Source organism: Triturus cristatus, chromosome 6 (assembly GCF_964204655.1).
Source record: "Triturus cristatus chromosome 6, aTriCri1.1, whole genome shotgun sequence".
NCBI lineage: Eukaryota > Metazoa > Chordata > Amphibia > Caudata > Salamandridae > Triturus > Triturus cristatus.
This window is the reverse complement of record NC_140589.1, coordinates 584,931,201-584,947,274: the sequence shown is the minus strand read 5'-3', so window position 1 is coordinate 584,947,274 and position 16,074 is coordinate 584,931,201. Positions and strand designations below refer to the sequence as shown.

The 16,074-nt window shown below is 52.9% G+C and overlaps 1 protein-coding gene across 3 annotated transcripts in view; it reads left to right on the top strand.

The window, feature by feature from the left end:
- The window catches only part of PGM3 (phosphoglucomutase 3), a 271,507-nt gene that overhangs the window by 194,738 nt on the left and 60,695 nt on the right, over window positions 1-16,074 (top strand). For all 3 annotated transcript variants that reach the window (XM_085611024.1, XM_085611025.1, XM_085611026.1), the window contains exon 9: window positions 4,653-4,751. In XM_085611024.1, coding sequence (XP_085467150.1) covers window positions 4,653-4,751 — 99 coding nt within the window. The remainder of the gene's footprint in view (window positions 1-4,652; window positions 4,752-16,074) is intronic.

Sequence of the window (16,074 nt, the reverse complement as noted above, 5' to 3'; positions counted from 1 at the left end):
ACGCATCACTACTTTGTTCAAATCCATTATCATAATGGATATCCAGCGGGCAGCAGTATCCACCATCAACTGCACCACTGGCGGCCTATTACATCAGGCACTTCCAGACTATCCACTCCCCCTGTGCCATCTGCTTGCGACAGGATGACGGAGGGCCATCTTGCTTTGCTCCGCCAGGATGTGACGGCTCTCTTGGCCATGGGAGTCTTCGAGAGTGTGCCAAATCCAGGTGCATGTGGGTATTCCTGCTACTTTCTGGTGCCCAAGATGGACGGAGGCCTTTGTCCTATCCTAGACATGCACCCTCTCAGTTTCTTCCTCAGGAATTGAAATTCAGAATGATCACCCTTGCTCAGATCTTGTCCGCCCTGGAACCGAGAGACTGGGTGGTGGTGTTGGACTTGCATGGCAGGACACAAATTTCGACATTGCCGTCCTTCCTGCCCTCCGGTGTTACCTGCAGTTCACGGTGGGCCACAAGCACATTCAGATCGCTGTGCTCCCTTTTGGCCTTACCAGTGCCCCTTGGGTGTTCGCTAAAGTGATGCCGGTGGTTGCAGCTCATCTGCAGAAATCAGGAGTGCCAGTCTTCTGCTATCTCAACGACTGGCTGTTGAAGAGGTGCTTACCCCAGGCTGTTTTCTCCCACTTCCAGACTATGATGGACCTCCTGTATTTGCTGGGGTATACTTAAAACATGCCGAAGTCACACTTGACTCCTTCTTAGACGCTCCCTTTCATCAAAGCTGTTCTGGACACAATGCATGTTTCGGGCTTATACTGCCGAAAGGCGAGTCCAGGATATTATGGCAATGATACTGATGTTTCCGCCTCTATCATGGTTTTCGGTGAGACTGACTCTGATGGGCCTCATGGCCTCCTGCATCATGCTGGTGACACATGTCCACTGGCAAATGCAGGCTCTGCAGTGGGATTTGATGGTCCAGTGGGTGCAGCATCAGGGAAATCTCTCAAACATGATCAGGATCTGCAGTGGTAGTTAACAAATCGTGACTGGGTCAGTGGCAGACCTCGTTCCCTTGCTCACCCGGATCTCACAGTAGTGACAGATGTGTCTCTCCTGGTATGGGGTGGAAGTCTGAGTGAGGTGGAAATCCAAGGACTCCGGTCTCCAGCGGAATCCGGACTCCACATCAACCATCTGCAGCTTCGGACAATCCGACTGGCATGTCATGGACCCTTGGACATGGCTGGAATGCTAGGCATTTCCCTGGTGGTTCAACACCTGGCGGGCTCTCTAAATGCCAGGGAGGACAAACTCAGCCGAAGAAGCCTAGTGGATCAGGAATGGTGTCTCCATCCGGCGGTGGTGCAAGGTCTTTTTCAGCAGTGGAGAGAGCCTTGGCTGGATCTGTTTGCTATCGCCGAGAATGCACAATGTCTGCAATTTTGCACGCTGGAGTTTCCAAGACGCCTCTTGCTCTGAGACGCTTTTTGTATTGCGTGGAGCTTATGCCTCCTATGCGCCTTTCTGCCCATGCCACTCCTGCCCAGAGTTCTCAGGAAGTTCTGGAACCACCGGATCCAAGTCATCCTTGTGGGTCCGGACTCCGCGCAGAGAGTTTGGTATCTGGAGCTGTTGAGCATGGCCATCGGTTCTCCGATCAGGCTGCCTCTTCAGGAGGATCTTGTGTCACAGCAGCAGGGGAGGTTCTCCACCCGAACCTGCCAACATTCCGCCTCCTAGCGTGGAGATTGAACGGCAACAGTTGACAGCCTTCGACCTTCCGCCTGAAGTGTGCAGTATTTATTCTTCTGGCCAGGCTTCCCTCCATCAAAACGGTATACACCTACAGTTGGGGCAAGTTTGTGGCATTGTGTGTAGAAGAGCAGGTTTACACCCTTTCTGCTCCTCTTTCTCAGGTTCTTATATTTATTCTTTCCCTTCATAGCTCTGCTTTGGGCACCCTTGGGGGTAATCTTTCTACTATTTCAGCCTTTCTACTGTTGCCTGACCAGCCACCCCTCTTCAAATCGCCTATTGTGCATAAGTTCATGAAAGGTTTATAACATATGTTTTCACCTTCTCCCTTTATCATGCCCAAGGTCAGTGAGCTTCATGCTTTGTCATCCAAACCTCCATACCCGAACATCTACCCAGACAAGCTGGTTCTACGAACTAGAGCTTCCTTTCTGCTGAAAGTCGTCACTCCCTTTCATTTAGTCCAGTCCATCACTTTGCCTACTTTTTATGCTCCACCCCATCCCTCTAAGGAAAAGGAAGAGGAGCAATTTCACCCACTGGACCCATAAAGTGCGTTGTCGTTCTACCTTAACTGGACGAGACAGTTCCTGGTGGACGGCCAACTCTTAGTGGGGTATGTCAGAGTGAAGAAGGAAAAGGCTGTGCAGAAATGGACCATCACCCGATGGATTGTGGCCTGCATTAAAATCTGCTACGCACTGGCGAAGAAGCAACCCCCTGAGGGTTTGTGTGCTCATTCCACCAGAACCAAGGCTGCAACCACAGCGTTAGCATGCGGAGTCCCGGTCCTGGACATCGTCCGGCAGCAACGTGGACTTCGCTGCACACTTTCACAAAATAATACTTCCTGGACAGTCCGGTCCGACAGGACGGGCAATTTGCCCATTCAGTACAGGACGTTTTGGTATGAAATTGTTTCGTTGACACACCTCCGGGGAGGTATTGCTTGGGTATCTATTCTTGGGTAAGGAATCTGTGGCCAGAAGTCTCTATCAGATGGACAAGTTAGTTAGCAAGTAACGCCTCATCTGGTAGAGACTCAATCTGGCTGCAGACCGTGACGGCTTTTGGCATTCGTTAGTGGTAGGCCGGGGGGAGGGAATACAAAGAAAATGGAACATAAAATAAATAAAACTACACTAACCTGCTGCTCCGACGGGCGCCACCTCGCTCCTCTCCGATGATCGCCAACTCTAGCTGCACACTGTGCAGGCTCCCAATACTAGTGCGTCTTCATGCTGGGAATAGTATTTAGATTGGTCTGAGTGGCCTGGTTTGCTGCTCAGACAGTTATTGGGAGTATCTGGTGATTCTCCAACCCAGCTGCGCAACACAGCCGGGTTAGAGAAATCGAAGTGCGCATGGCGGTTTGGCCAGCCAAGACATCATATGCACTTAGAATTGCCCACCACCACTCCCCCTGCTATGCCTGTCACAGGGTATTACTTGGCTCCACATTGCTGAAGACTCGCTTGGGCAGGCAAAAATAAAATGCTTTCATTATCATTCTTTTTCATCATTTGCACGAGGATGAAGCTCACACGCCATTACCGAGGAGCCGTCCATTGCTGCAGATTCCTTAACCGACCCACCCATCCTCCCAGCTCTGCAAACGTATTTCGAGAGACAGGGCTTTCCCTTTTCAGGGCCCTAGTTTTCCGCACCAGTAGTTGGCGTTTTTCGTGGCTCTGTGCTCCTGGCGTGGAAAGTCACGAAAAGTAACTGACGTCATGGAGCTGGGGTGGCACCTACATAGGCAGCGCACACGGCACAACCGGCGTGGCAGATGACGCTACATGAAGTCAATTGAATCCACCAGGGGTACTGCTCACGAAAAAATTTCCAGATCCAGTTTGACACCTGGAAATAATTCTAAGGAATTTGTGGCTAGATAGTCTCTACCAGAAAAGGAGTTACCGAAGGTAAGCAGCTTGTCGTTCAGGCACACTTTGCCAGTGTTCTGATCCTGCCTCTTCTGGTAAGAGATTCCATGCCCCGATCAGGAACCAAACCAGTCGGGCTCTCAAGTCTGTCTGGGCAGACAGCCTTCAGCTCTGGAGTCAATTGCGTCTGCTTGCCCCAGTAGTCTGCAGCTCCTACAGGGTTGCCTCTCTTGCTCCCTCTTCTTTCTCCTCGGGCAGATAAAAAGGTATGGTCACAATTACTGATTCACAAACTGCAGTTCACTGCCACCACCGTGCTACATGCTATACCAGTGACAGGAGCGGTAGTCTACTGTCAAATAAACATGGGCTAGCTCTATGTTCCCCTTCAGGTCCAGTTCCTCTTTATTTCGAAGGACTGTCCTAGGCCTTTGCGTACTCACTAGATTAGTGCCATCCTGGGCCAAAATCAAATACCAGGAAACAAGATACTCGTAGTTTGGCACTCAAGCAAGGGGAACACAACTATACACAAATGGGGTATTTCCATCCCAACAATCCCCAAATATTTTGAACAAACCATCTTTTTTTCATTCTGGTGTCTTTGATTGCCTTATAGGAAGGGAGAGATGGTTGCTCCATTAGAAATGCTTAAAATGTCATGGCCAACTAGAACTTGCTTTTTATTTAATTGGGTGAGTAAAATTAGTCCTTCGTTTTCTTCCCAAATTCCCCAACAAAAGTTCACAAGAATTAGTATTTAGTCTGTTTTCCTAAATCTATGAAGAAACGCCCTCATCCAGAATGATGCGAACTGGCAGTATGTAGTATGTTTGCAAGTGTCTCAGTGTCTGCTGCAAATTATGCCAAACAGGCGTATCTATTGAGCATTAAGCGTCAGTCAATAACTTGTAATATGTCACATTTTTCTGCAAAAGGTAACATTGTGGATACGCAAAGCTTTTCTGCTGTTTTGATTATTTTCTATGAACTTTGGTGCTCTAGAATGTATTCTACAATCTTAACTCATTTGTGTCCTGCAGGTTCCTGTATTTTGCACAAAAACTGGAGTAAAACATCTGCATCACAAAGCACAAGAGTTTGACATTGGTGTTTATTTTGAAGCAAATGGCCATGGCACAGTAAGTACAACTATGTCAATGTTATTGTACACCATTGTGGTCTTGGTTTCTTCGCATTACACTAGTGCAAGATTTGCAAAGCCATTAGGTCTCGGTTCTGAAAGCCTAGCTATTGGCTTTGCATTTTTTATTGCCATTCACATGTCAACGCATGCGTCAAGAGACATGCTCACAGATTGCTTGTAATGGGTTATATCGTTAAAGAAAGCCCATAACAAGATGGCCACCCATGTGCATGCGAACGTTGTGATGCGGGATATCCACTTTACATTTTTCTGCTCTAACATGAAGTACGGCTATTTTCGACCAGTAAATTAAACCATCTGAAAGAAACACGTTAGTTAGATTCCTCACCTTAGAATATCCCCAGGCGTCAGACTGGATCCGGAAGATTTTTCGTCAGCAATACCCCTTGCGCGTCGCTAGGCGTCGTCTGCGGCTCCGTGTCCGTCGTCGGCGTCGTGCGCCGGAATGACGTCGTCGGAGTACTTAGACGCCGCCCTCGCGCGCTGACGTCAGTTCTTCTTTTTTCCGCGCCAGTAAGCGCAGATCCGGGAGAGCTACCCCTTTAGTCACTTTTTGACTAACTTTTTTGATCTTGCCTCGACTCCGGTGCCGGTAGGATGCCTGGTTTTAAAGCCTGTGCTGACTGTAGCCGCTTGATGTCGGTTACGGACCATCACCGCCGGTGCCTTTACTGCTTGGGCCTCGACCACGACGCGGCGTCGTGTTCGGACTGTAAGGCCCTGACCTCGAAGGCTAGACGGGAGCGGTCCCGTAAGCTTCGCGAGATTCGCCACTCGGCTCCGCGCCCCTCTCGATCCCGGTCCAGGAGGAGGTCCAAGGATCGGTCGCGGAGCCGCAGCCGACATCATCGGTCGTCGGGATCCAAGTCTTCGGGTAAGTCGAAGCACTCCAAGAAGTCCAAGAGGCGACACCGCTCTTCGGACTCCCCTCGCCGGTCGCGCGACTCGGCCGAGGGTCAGGGTGGTTCCACCCCGACCCTCGCGCGACTCGGCCGAGGGTCAGGGTGGTTCCACCCCCACAGCTCCGGCGGAGCCGCAGGCGCCGCGCACGTCCCCATACCCACCGGTCCCTGGGACTGACGCGACGCCGGTGGAAGTCAGTGCCTTCCTCTCGGCCATGAGGAACCTGGCTCCGCCGTCGACGCCCGCTGGCGCGCCTTCGGGCCCCGCGGACCCGACTGGGCAACCTTGCCTGCCGGCGGCTCCGGCCCCGGCGCCGTCGACGGCTCCGGCCTAGACGCCGCAAGCGCCCGAGGGACCTGTTCCCGAGTCCCAGCCGACGCCGGTCGACCTCGTCACGCCTCCTCCGCCGGCGTCGACACCGGTTCCACCTGCGACGCCGACTCCGCTCTACGTCGAGCCCCGGTTCAGCCCCGGTCCGTGCCCGGCGCCGATACGCCGTCGATGGACGCCGCGTTCGGCGCCGCTGGAGACACATTTTGTCTATCGCCCGGCTCCGATCCTTCCTCCTGCATACCAGGACTCGGATGATGGGGGCGAATGGGAGGGATCCGAGGATCCTATGGCCGCTCAGGCTCAACTGTCACAGGACTGGGCAGATGAACTGGGGGAGGCCAGTGGTCTGGATACCTCTCCGGACACTGGATTCATCTCTCCTCCGACTGTGGCTTCGGAGGAGGGTGCTGCTTTCTCTGTGGTGCTGCGCAAGGCGGCCGCAGCCCTTGGGCTCGAGCTACCTGCCGTGGCTGTGAGGACTAACCTCCTCACTGAGGTGATTCAGTCTGCAGCAAGCTCAACTGAGCCTCTGCTGCCATTCAATGAGGCCCTCACTGACGTTCTGCAGGGCACCTGGTCCAAGCCCTCCACAGTCCCTCCTGTGGATAGGAACGTCGCCAGGCGCCACCGCCCTGCTCCGGGCGACCCCAGTTTTCTGTCCCAACACCCTACCCCTGAGAGCCTGGTTATCCAGGCCTCTACCTCCCAATCCTCCTTCCCGACCGCTCCGCCGGACCGGGATTCCAAGAGGCTGGAACAGTTTGGCAAAAAGCTGTTCTCCTCCCTTAGCTTAGGTCTGCGGTCTTTGAACACCGACTGCCTCTTGGACCGTTATTCCCACTCTCTGTGGGATGGGGTGGAGGACGTGCTGCCCCTGTGTCCGGAGGAGGTCCAGACACGACTTACCCAGGCTCTGGCCGATGGGAGGGATGCAGCGTGACATGCTATCCGATGTGGGCTTGACACTACGGACTCGCTGGGTAGGGCGATTTCTACCTCAGTGGCGCTTAGACGTCACGCCTGGCTGCGGTCCACGTCCTTTTCGGGCGATGTCCAGAGCACCCTCATGGACATGCCCTTTGATGGCACTCGCCTTTTCGGCGAGAAAGCGGACAGTGCGCTGAATCGCTTTAAGGACTCCCGGGCTACGGCCAAGTCCTTGGGCCTCTCGGCCCCGCGGTCGCAAACTTCCGCCTTTCGCCCCTTTCGTGGCCAAGGAAGGGGTGCCTCCTCACGTGCGCCTAGCCACCAGCCGCAGAACCAACCTGCGCGCGGTCGCGGACGTGGTTTCCGCCGAGGCGGTTCTGGAGGACGACGCGGTCAGCCCACATCCACCCCGGCAGCATCCGCCTCAAAGCCTTCCTAGTCCGAGCTTTCAGGCCCATTCCACGCCAGTGGGCGGCAGAATTCGCTATCACCTGCTCCACTGGCGGTCCATCACATCGGACAGGTGGGTGCTGCAAATCGTCCGAAGGGGCTACTCCCTCCCCTTCGAGACGACCCCTCCAGTCATGCCACCGCAGCACCACCGTATCTCGGGGGATCATTTGAATCTTCTCCACGAGGAAGTTTCGGCCCTCTTGGCCAAGGGGGCCGTCGAGCGCGTTCCGAGCCCAGAAGTAGGTCGTGGTTGTTATTCCCACTACTTTCTGGTTCCCAAGAAGGGCAAAGGGGGCCTACGCCCTATCTTGGACCTCCGGAACGTCAATGCCTTCCTCCGGAAGGAAAGGTTTAAGATGTTAACTTTGGCTCAGGTTCTAGCTGCCCTAGACCCTGGAGACTGGATGGTAGCGTTGGACTTGCAGGACGCATATTTCCACATCCCCGTCCTTCCGGCCCACCGGCGTTACCTGCGGTTCACGGTGGGCCAAGAGCACTTTCAGTTTACCGTGCTCCCCTTCGGCCTCACCAGTGCCCCTCGGGTGTTCACGAAAGTGATGGCGGTGGTCGCAGGTCATCTGCGCAGATCAGGGGTTCCAGTCTTCCCCTATCTCGACGACTGGTTGTTGAAGGCGGGCTCGCCCCAGGCAGTCGTCTCCCACCTCCAGACTACGGCGGATCTCCTGCATTTGCTGGGATTTTCCATCAACGTGCCGAAGTCACACTTGAGTCCCTCTCAGCAGCTCCTCTTCATCGGAGCGGTTCTCGATTCGGCGCAGTTCCGGGTCTATCCGCCGGAACAGCGGGTCCGGGATATTCAGGCCCTGATTCCCATCTTTCGGCCTCTATCCTGGGTTTCGGTCAGGCTAGTGTTGCGGCTTCTGGGGCTGATGGCCTCCTGCATCCTACTAGTGCATCACGCCAGGCGGCGCATGCGGGCTCTGCAGTGGGACCTGAAGTTTCAGTGGGCCCAGCATCACGGCAACCTGTCCGACCATGTCTTGATCTTGGAGGGCACTGCACAGCAGTTGCAGTGGTGGCTCACGGACCGCGATTGGGTCAAGGGCAAGAGCCTCTCCCTTCCCCAACCGGAGCATGTCGTAGTGACGGATGCGTCCCTCCTGGGATGGGGTGGCCATATGGGAGAGGCGGAGATCAGAGGCCTCTGGTCTCCGGCGGAGTCTCGTCTCCACATCAACCTGTTGGAGTTGAGAGCGATCCAACTTGCACTGAAAGCCTTCCTTCCCTCTGTCAGGGGAAGTGTCGTGCAGGTGTTCACGGACAACACCACCGCCATGTGGTATTGCAACAAACAAGGCGGGGTGGGGTCGTGGACCCTTTGTCAGGAGGCTCTGCGCCTCTGGACATGGCTGGAACACCAGGGCGTCACCCTAGTGGTTCAACATCTGGCGGGCTCTCTGAACGCCAGAGCAGACGAACTCAGCCGCCGGTGCATGATGGATCACGAATGGCGTCTGAACTCCGAGGGGGCGCAAGGTCTCTTTCAGCAGTGGGGAGAGCCTTGGTTAGATCTATTCGCCACCGAAGAGAACGCGCAATGTCAGCAGTTCTGCGCGTTGGAATTTCCAAGGCGGCACTCGCTCGGCGACGCTTTTCGTCACAAGTGGAGTTGCGGTCTGTTGTACGCCTTTCCGCCTATACCACTTCTGCCCAGAGTGCTGAAGAAGATCAGGCGCGACCGGGCCCAAGTCAGCTTGGTGGCTCCGGATTGGGCACGAAGGTACTGGTATCCCGAGCTACTCAGTATGTTGACCGATCCTCCGATACGTCTGCCCCTTCCAGAGGATCAGGTCGCAGCAGCAGGGGACGGTCCTCCACCCGAACCTGTCCAGCCTCCACCTCCATGCGTGGAGATTGAGCGGCGGCAGTTGATGCCATTTGACTTGCCTCCTGAAGTCTGTGATATCATTCTGGCAGCCAGGCGTCCCTCCACAAAGACGGTATACGCCTGCCGGTGGAACAAATTTGTGGCATGGTGCACAGCAAAGGCTGTGGATCCCCTTTCCGCACCTCTTTCTGAGGTTCTCCTCTTTCTTCTTTCTTTGGCCCGGCAGGGCTCTGCCCTGGGCACCTTAAAAGGTTATCTTGCTGCCATCTCTGCCTTCTTGCGGCTTCCTGATCAGCCTTCTCTTTTCAAGTCCCCTGTAGTTACACGCTTTCTAAAAGGCATTACTCACACGTTCCCTCCTGTCCCTTTTGTAATGCCTCAGTGGGACTTGAATCTTGTTCTCACATTTCTAATGTGCGCTCCCTTTGAGCCTCTTCATAATTGTCGTCTTCGTCTGCTGACGCTTAAGATTGCTTTTCTGGTAGCCATCACCTCGGCTAGACGGGTGAGTGAGCTCCAGGCTTTATCTTCAAAGCCTCCTTTTCTCTCTGTTCATCCGGACAAGGTTGTCCTTCGGCCTCGTCCCTCCTTTCTTCCGAAAGTGGTGACCCCCTTTCATCTTGGGCAGTCTGTCACCTTGCCCACCTTCTTTCCGCCTCCGCATCCTTCCAAAGAGGAAGAGAGGCTCCACCGTCTGGACCCAAAACGTGCGCTCTCCTTTTATCTGGACCGCACAAAGCAGTTCCGGGTGGACGACCAACTTTTCGTTGGATACGTGGGTGCTAAGAAGGGGAAAGCTGTGCACAAACGGACCATCTCTCGGTGGGTCGTTTTGTGCATCAAAATTTGTTATTCCTTGGCAAAAAAGGACCCTCCTGTTGGGCTGCGCGCCCATTCTACTCGGGCCACAGCGGCTACTACTGCTTTGGGACGGGGTGTCCCTTTGCAGGACATCTGTCAGGCGGCGACGTGGGCTTCGCTACACACGTTTGCCAGGCATTACTGCCTTGACAGCCAAGTCCGGAGGGATGGCTTCTTTGGCCGTTCTGTCCTCCAGGACTTTCTGGTGTGATCTTGGTTCGCAGACCCACCACCGGGGATGGTATTGCTTGGGTATCTATTCTAAGGTGAGGAATCTAACTAACGTGTTTCTTTCAGATGAACAAGTTACTTACCTTCGGTAACGATGTATCTGTAAGAAACATTAGTTAGTTAGATTCCTCACCGACCCACCCATCCTCCCCGTTCTGCGAACTGACATCTAGGGTTAAGGTTATCCTTTTCAGGCCCCTAGAATTTATTTTTGGCACCAGTGTCGGTCTTTGCATGGCTCTGCGTTCCTGGCGCGGAAAGCTAAGTACAAGAACTGACGTCAGCGCGCGAGGGCGGCGTCTAAGTACTCCGACGACGTCATTCCGGCGCACGACGGACGCGGAGCCGCAGACGAGGCCTAGCGACGCGCAAGGGGTATTGCTGACGAAAAATCTTCCGGATCCAGTCTGACTCCTGGGGATATTCTAAGGTGAGGAATCTAACTAACTAATGTTTCTTACAGATACATCGTTACCGAAGGTAAGTAACTTGTTCATTAAAAAAAGAGTGAAAATCAAGTGCGCCCATTGTTAAAAAAACAGAAACAGGCAGCCTGTAGCAGCACTTTGCATAAATAAATGCATGCAGTTTAAAAATATTCACATGGTAAACATTGAGGTATTTGGAGGGGGTAGTGAAAAGAGAGCACGCAGTGGTGAGGCAAAGGGAAAAGCAGGGTGGGGCAAGGAAACATGGGCACTCCCATAGGGTGAGGAATACAAAATGAAGCAAGCGCTGGCAAAGCCAATACGTCTCGAGTTAATGTACTAATGTATACTTACCACAGTAATGCCTAAGAACTTACAAAGAGAGTTATGCAAAATACTGCAAATAAAATCCTGGAGACCACTGAAACTTGAATAAGTAAGGTATAGAACGAGAAAAAAAAATAGGTTGTTTAATAATTAATAAGGATGTCCCATTACAACATTATGCTAACAAAACCATGTGTATTATACTGATTTTCCATCTGTGTTCAGGTGCCCTCCTGTTTAGCTGATAAGTAGGAATTTATATAATGGATTTAATGCTGGACCAGGTGTTTGAATATGATCAGGTTAAGAAGGTAGATATGACACACAGACCACTATATTCCATCCACATTCACCAATGTAGCCTTCAAAGAATTAACAAGGGTTCACCGTCTTTGGCTGGCGTCCTCAAGAAAGCAAACCTGCTTACTTATTAAATCATTGGCAGGTCACAAATGCAGACCAATATTGCCAAAAAGGTAGTTGGTCTCAAAGTTACAACCTCTTAAGCACCACCTTGGGGACACAAACACTTTGCGTTCAACTTCTGGCCACGATTGTGCAAGCAGAGGGGTTTTGGGTGACCGTTTAGTGAAGGCTGCCTAAAAATACACTCCTTAAAGTACCCAGAAAGAAACTGACAATTACAGAGGTTGATGTGTATGTGTTGTAGTGGCTACACTTCTTGGAGCAGTCTTTTCCAAAGGACCAGTGGTAGGCTGGTCTGATAAATTCATGTACAGTAAGAAACCATGTCCAAACCCTGTCCACACATAATATGTACCTGTATATACTATGGCGATACTATGAAGCACTGTAAACCCCATAGGTAGACACTGTTGAGGTGGAGGGGAACTGGCTTGGTGCTTACGTTGCCTGCTAAGGCTTCATTTCACTAGAGCCACATACCTGCAACAGCCACCTCATTACCTGCGGACCTTCTGGGATGTTTCCTTTTTAGGTCTAGGCTAAGACATCACTTTAGCAATCTCCCCGAAGCGCTTTTATTAAATACATAATATAATACATTATACAAACAGTGAGGAGCTGTGAGACAGCTTTCTTCAGACATTGGTCTGCCATGGTGTCAATTAAATGTATGTTCAGCCCATGGACGACATACATACATTGAGCCAATGACTCATCCCCCTTCAGCCATTGCTCTGTTTGCAGTGTCAATCACTTGGTGGATCAGCCCACAGGACAGGGATTCGTTGACTGGAATGTTGGGGATCTTGAGTGACAGCATTTTTCCCCATTCCCTGTTCATGGAAAAGACAAAGCAGTCCCACCACCTCCTGTGGCTGCTCCTCATAGTTTTCCTACCTGCACATTCACTGTTTTATTGGAGGTTAGGTTTACAGCAGTGTTAGGACTGTGGCCTTGCCTGCTGCAGGTTCTGTTTTTTTGGGCACCATTTGCACTGCTCTTACACAGGTGTGTCCCTGCCTGACAGACTCAACCAATCTTCCTACTATCACCTTATGCTCACTTTGCCATTAAAGAACTGTACTCTGCTTGTTGCCTGCCACTTATGCTCCTGCAAGTAGTAGGGGGTGCAACTTAAAGATTGACATGACAATCTGCAACCATGGCAGCGGGATGGTCTTCAGCTGCTTTCCATGATCTCAGGCCAGCTCAGCATCTTCGCCACTCTTCAGGAGCACCATCTGGCCTGTGCCGCGGAGGCAGGTTACATCCTTCTCCCGGTCTCAGCTTACGGGTGTGAGAAGTTGGCCTGATATGTAGTGCTCACTATTCTAGTGATCACTGTGCATCATTCCAAACAACCCTTATTGATGATTGGTTGTAAGTCAACCTTATAGACCAGCTATCCTAGTAGCGTGGATACGAGCAGTCTTAGGCTAAACTCTAGAGGGCGTGTTAAGCCAGCTGTTTACCATCACATATACCCCTTGAATACCAAGTGAAAGGACACCACACAAGTTGTTATGAAAATAAAGGATATTTATTTATAACAAGACTACCCTGACTCTTTATGAGTCAGGGAGCTAAGCACAATACAAAACTCTTAGGAAAATACTTCTGGTTGCACAATTTACACAAATGCCCGAGGGCACGAAACCATTACACTGCAAGTGGAAGGGGAGAAGTGAAAAAGTCTAAAGTTACTGATTCCGGAGTGATCCGATCAGTGGGACTAAACGAAAAAGGAACTGGACACTTGTAAAGCGAACCTGCGATGGAGCACCGAAATGCCCGAGTTACCTAGCCCAGAGGCTGCGGCTGTGGAAGGTTCGGCAAGATGTCGGAAGTCCCCGTTGTAGTCTCAGGAGCCTGAAAGAAGAGTTGCTGGCAGGCGACCAGTGTCGATGTTCAGCGAGATCCAAACCTGGATCGGTGATGAAGGAAACCTGAAAGCAGAGGGGACTCAGTTCTCAACCGCTAGCCAGCGATCGTGTGGGCCCCAGGAGGGTACCGGCTGAAGTCACCTCGACCAGGTGAGTGGATGACGTCGGACTCGGCTGTTCCTCGGACCAGGAGGCGCGGCGGCGACCAGGATGGAGGGCGAGCTGTCCCACGCAGGTGTCTGCTGTCGATGATGCTGGGCCCAGGAATGGGGCAGCGGATCTTGGCAGTGGCAAGCCCACGCGGTGGAGTCAAGATGGCGTCTGGAGTGGACCAGGAGGGTCCGTGGTACTCCTCTGTTGAAGGGTAGCAAGAGCCAGTCTGGAGCAACCAGACTAGTGATGAAACAAACGTGGTGCGTCGTGAAGAGGGCCACAAGCCGGTCGGCAAGTGGTCGAACAACGCGGTGAACAGCAAGGAGCGGAAGGGCCCCCACGCAGATCTCGGGGATGCTGGGGAGGCAGACTTCGGTGCTGGAGCTGCTCAGGGTTAGGGCTTCTCAAACCCTAGGTGCACTCACTCGAGGGTCCCTCGGTGGGCGTGCTTAGATAAGCGTCGTGCAGGTTCTGAAGATAGCCGGTCCCGCAGGTCTCGTCACACCTACGACTCTCAGCTGGGCTGATGAGGGAGGTAAAAGGTCAGAGATGGCAGGGAACTCGGGTCTCGTCGAGCTGGGCAGTCTTGATCCGTAGGAGAGACTTGCAGCAAACCGCAAGCGCTTAGGTGGTGCCTGCTGGTGCAGGGTGGCTACTCCTTAGCCACAAGGGAGAGTCTTCAGAAATAGTCAAGAGTTCCTTTCGTGGAAAGTAGTTCAAGATTCAGAATTATCCAATTTGGGAAGGGGACTCGCTCCTACCTTTATTCTAAGAAAAAGGGGCTGGCCCATGACTAGGTTCTACCTATGGGTGGAGCCAGGAGGGGGGTGGTTACACCCCTATCCTTTGTCCGGCTTCGCCCCAGCTCAGGGGCTGGTGTGCCCCCGAAACTGGTTTGAGCCGGGCTATGCACAGTGAGCACCGGGGTGCCACTGGCAATCACCTTCCTTTCAGCCCTGCCTACCTGGGATACACAAACCCTGTCTGGGATGGTGCTAACACCGCCCTCGACAGGAAACCCTTTGTCCAAGCTCCCCTCGCTGGAAGGCCTCCCAGCAGCAGGAGGTCAGACTTGTGTCTGGTGGCAGCATCCATTTTGTGATGCTGAGGCTTGAGTCAACTTTAACCGGGGTTCAAGGTTACTTCCATGTCGTGCCCCTCTAAAAGGGGGGAATGCTAACCCCGTCGCCAGAACTGGCGAGGGGTTCGTATTCCAATTCGTATGACACCTTACTCGACATGTGTAGGTGATGCGATGCCAAAGTTAGCAAATAACCGCGAGGATTATAATGCATTTACAAGTAGTTGGCCCGCGTCACCATGGAACGGCTATTAGGACTTGGTTCCGCAAGCCGTCGACGGGCTCAGCTCGCGCCAGAGCACCGTCCCACATGATTCCCTGCACTCTGCCTTCAGGATTGATAAGGCCTGCCATAGGAGTGACTGATAGGAATCCATGTGTCCATTTTAAAGTTAGGTGTAGGAATACTACACCTACAGCAACGGGTGATTACACCACGTTGCCCCAGCTGTCGTGCAGCCAGTTGTGTCAGATTTGGGCGGCCATTTCAGGGGTGGCATAATACATGCTGCAGCCCCTGGTAGGCCCTGGGTACACCGATGCCCTGGATACCTGTGGTATGCTGAGACAGGGACTGACAAGGCGGCCCAGTTCCAATTGGTGGATGCACCTAATGTACATGTGTTTAATTTCGAGAGAGAACAGCTAGGCTGTGGGTCTGATTGGCAGGCCCACAGCCGGGGAAAGTCATAAACCAATGAAGCAAAAGCAAAAAATCTGGGTGATTGCAGACCCTACTCTCCTACAATGGGGACAAACTGCAACCATGGCAGCGGGATGGTCTTCAGCTGCTTTCCATGATCTCAGGCCGGCGCAGCATCTTCGCCACTCTTCAGGAGCACCATCTGGCCTGTGCCGTGGAGGCAGGTTACATCCTTCTCTCGGTCTCGGCTTACGGGGACAATCTGCAACCATAGCAGCGGGATGGATGGTCTTCAGCTGCTTTCCATGATCTCAGGCCGGCGCAGCATCTTCGCCACTCTTTAGGAGCACCGTCTGGCCTGTGCCAAGGAGGCAGGTTACATCCTTCTCCCGGTCTCAGCTTACGGGGACAATCTGCAACCATGGCAGCGGGATGGTCTTCAGCTGCTTTCCATGATCTCAGGCCGGCGCAGCATCTTCGCCACTCTTCAGGAGCACCATCTGGCCTGTGCCGTGGAGGCAGGTTACATCCTTCTCTCGGTCTCTGCTTACGGGAACAATCTGCAACCATAGCAGCGGGATGGATGGTCTTCAGCTGCTTTCCATGATCTCAGGCCGGCGCAGCATCTTCGCCACTCTTTAGGAGCACCATCTGGCCTGTGCCAAGGAGGCAGGTTACATCCTTCTCCCGGTCTCAGCTTACGGGGACAATCTGCAACCATGGCAGCGGGATGGTCTTCAGCTGCTTTCCATGATCTCAGGCCGGCACAGCATCTTCGCCACTCTTCAGGAGCGCCATC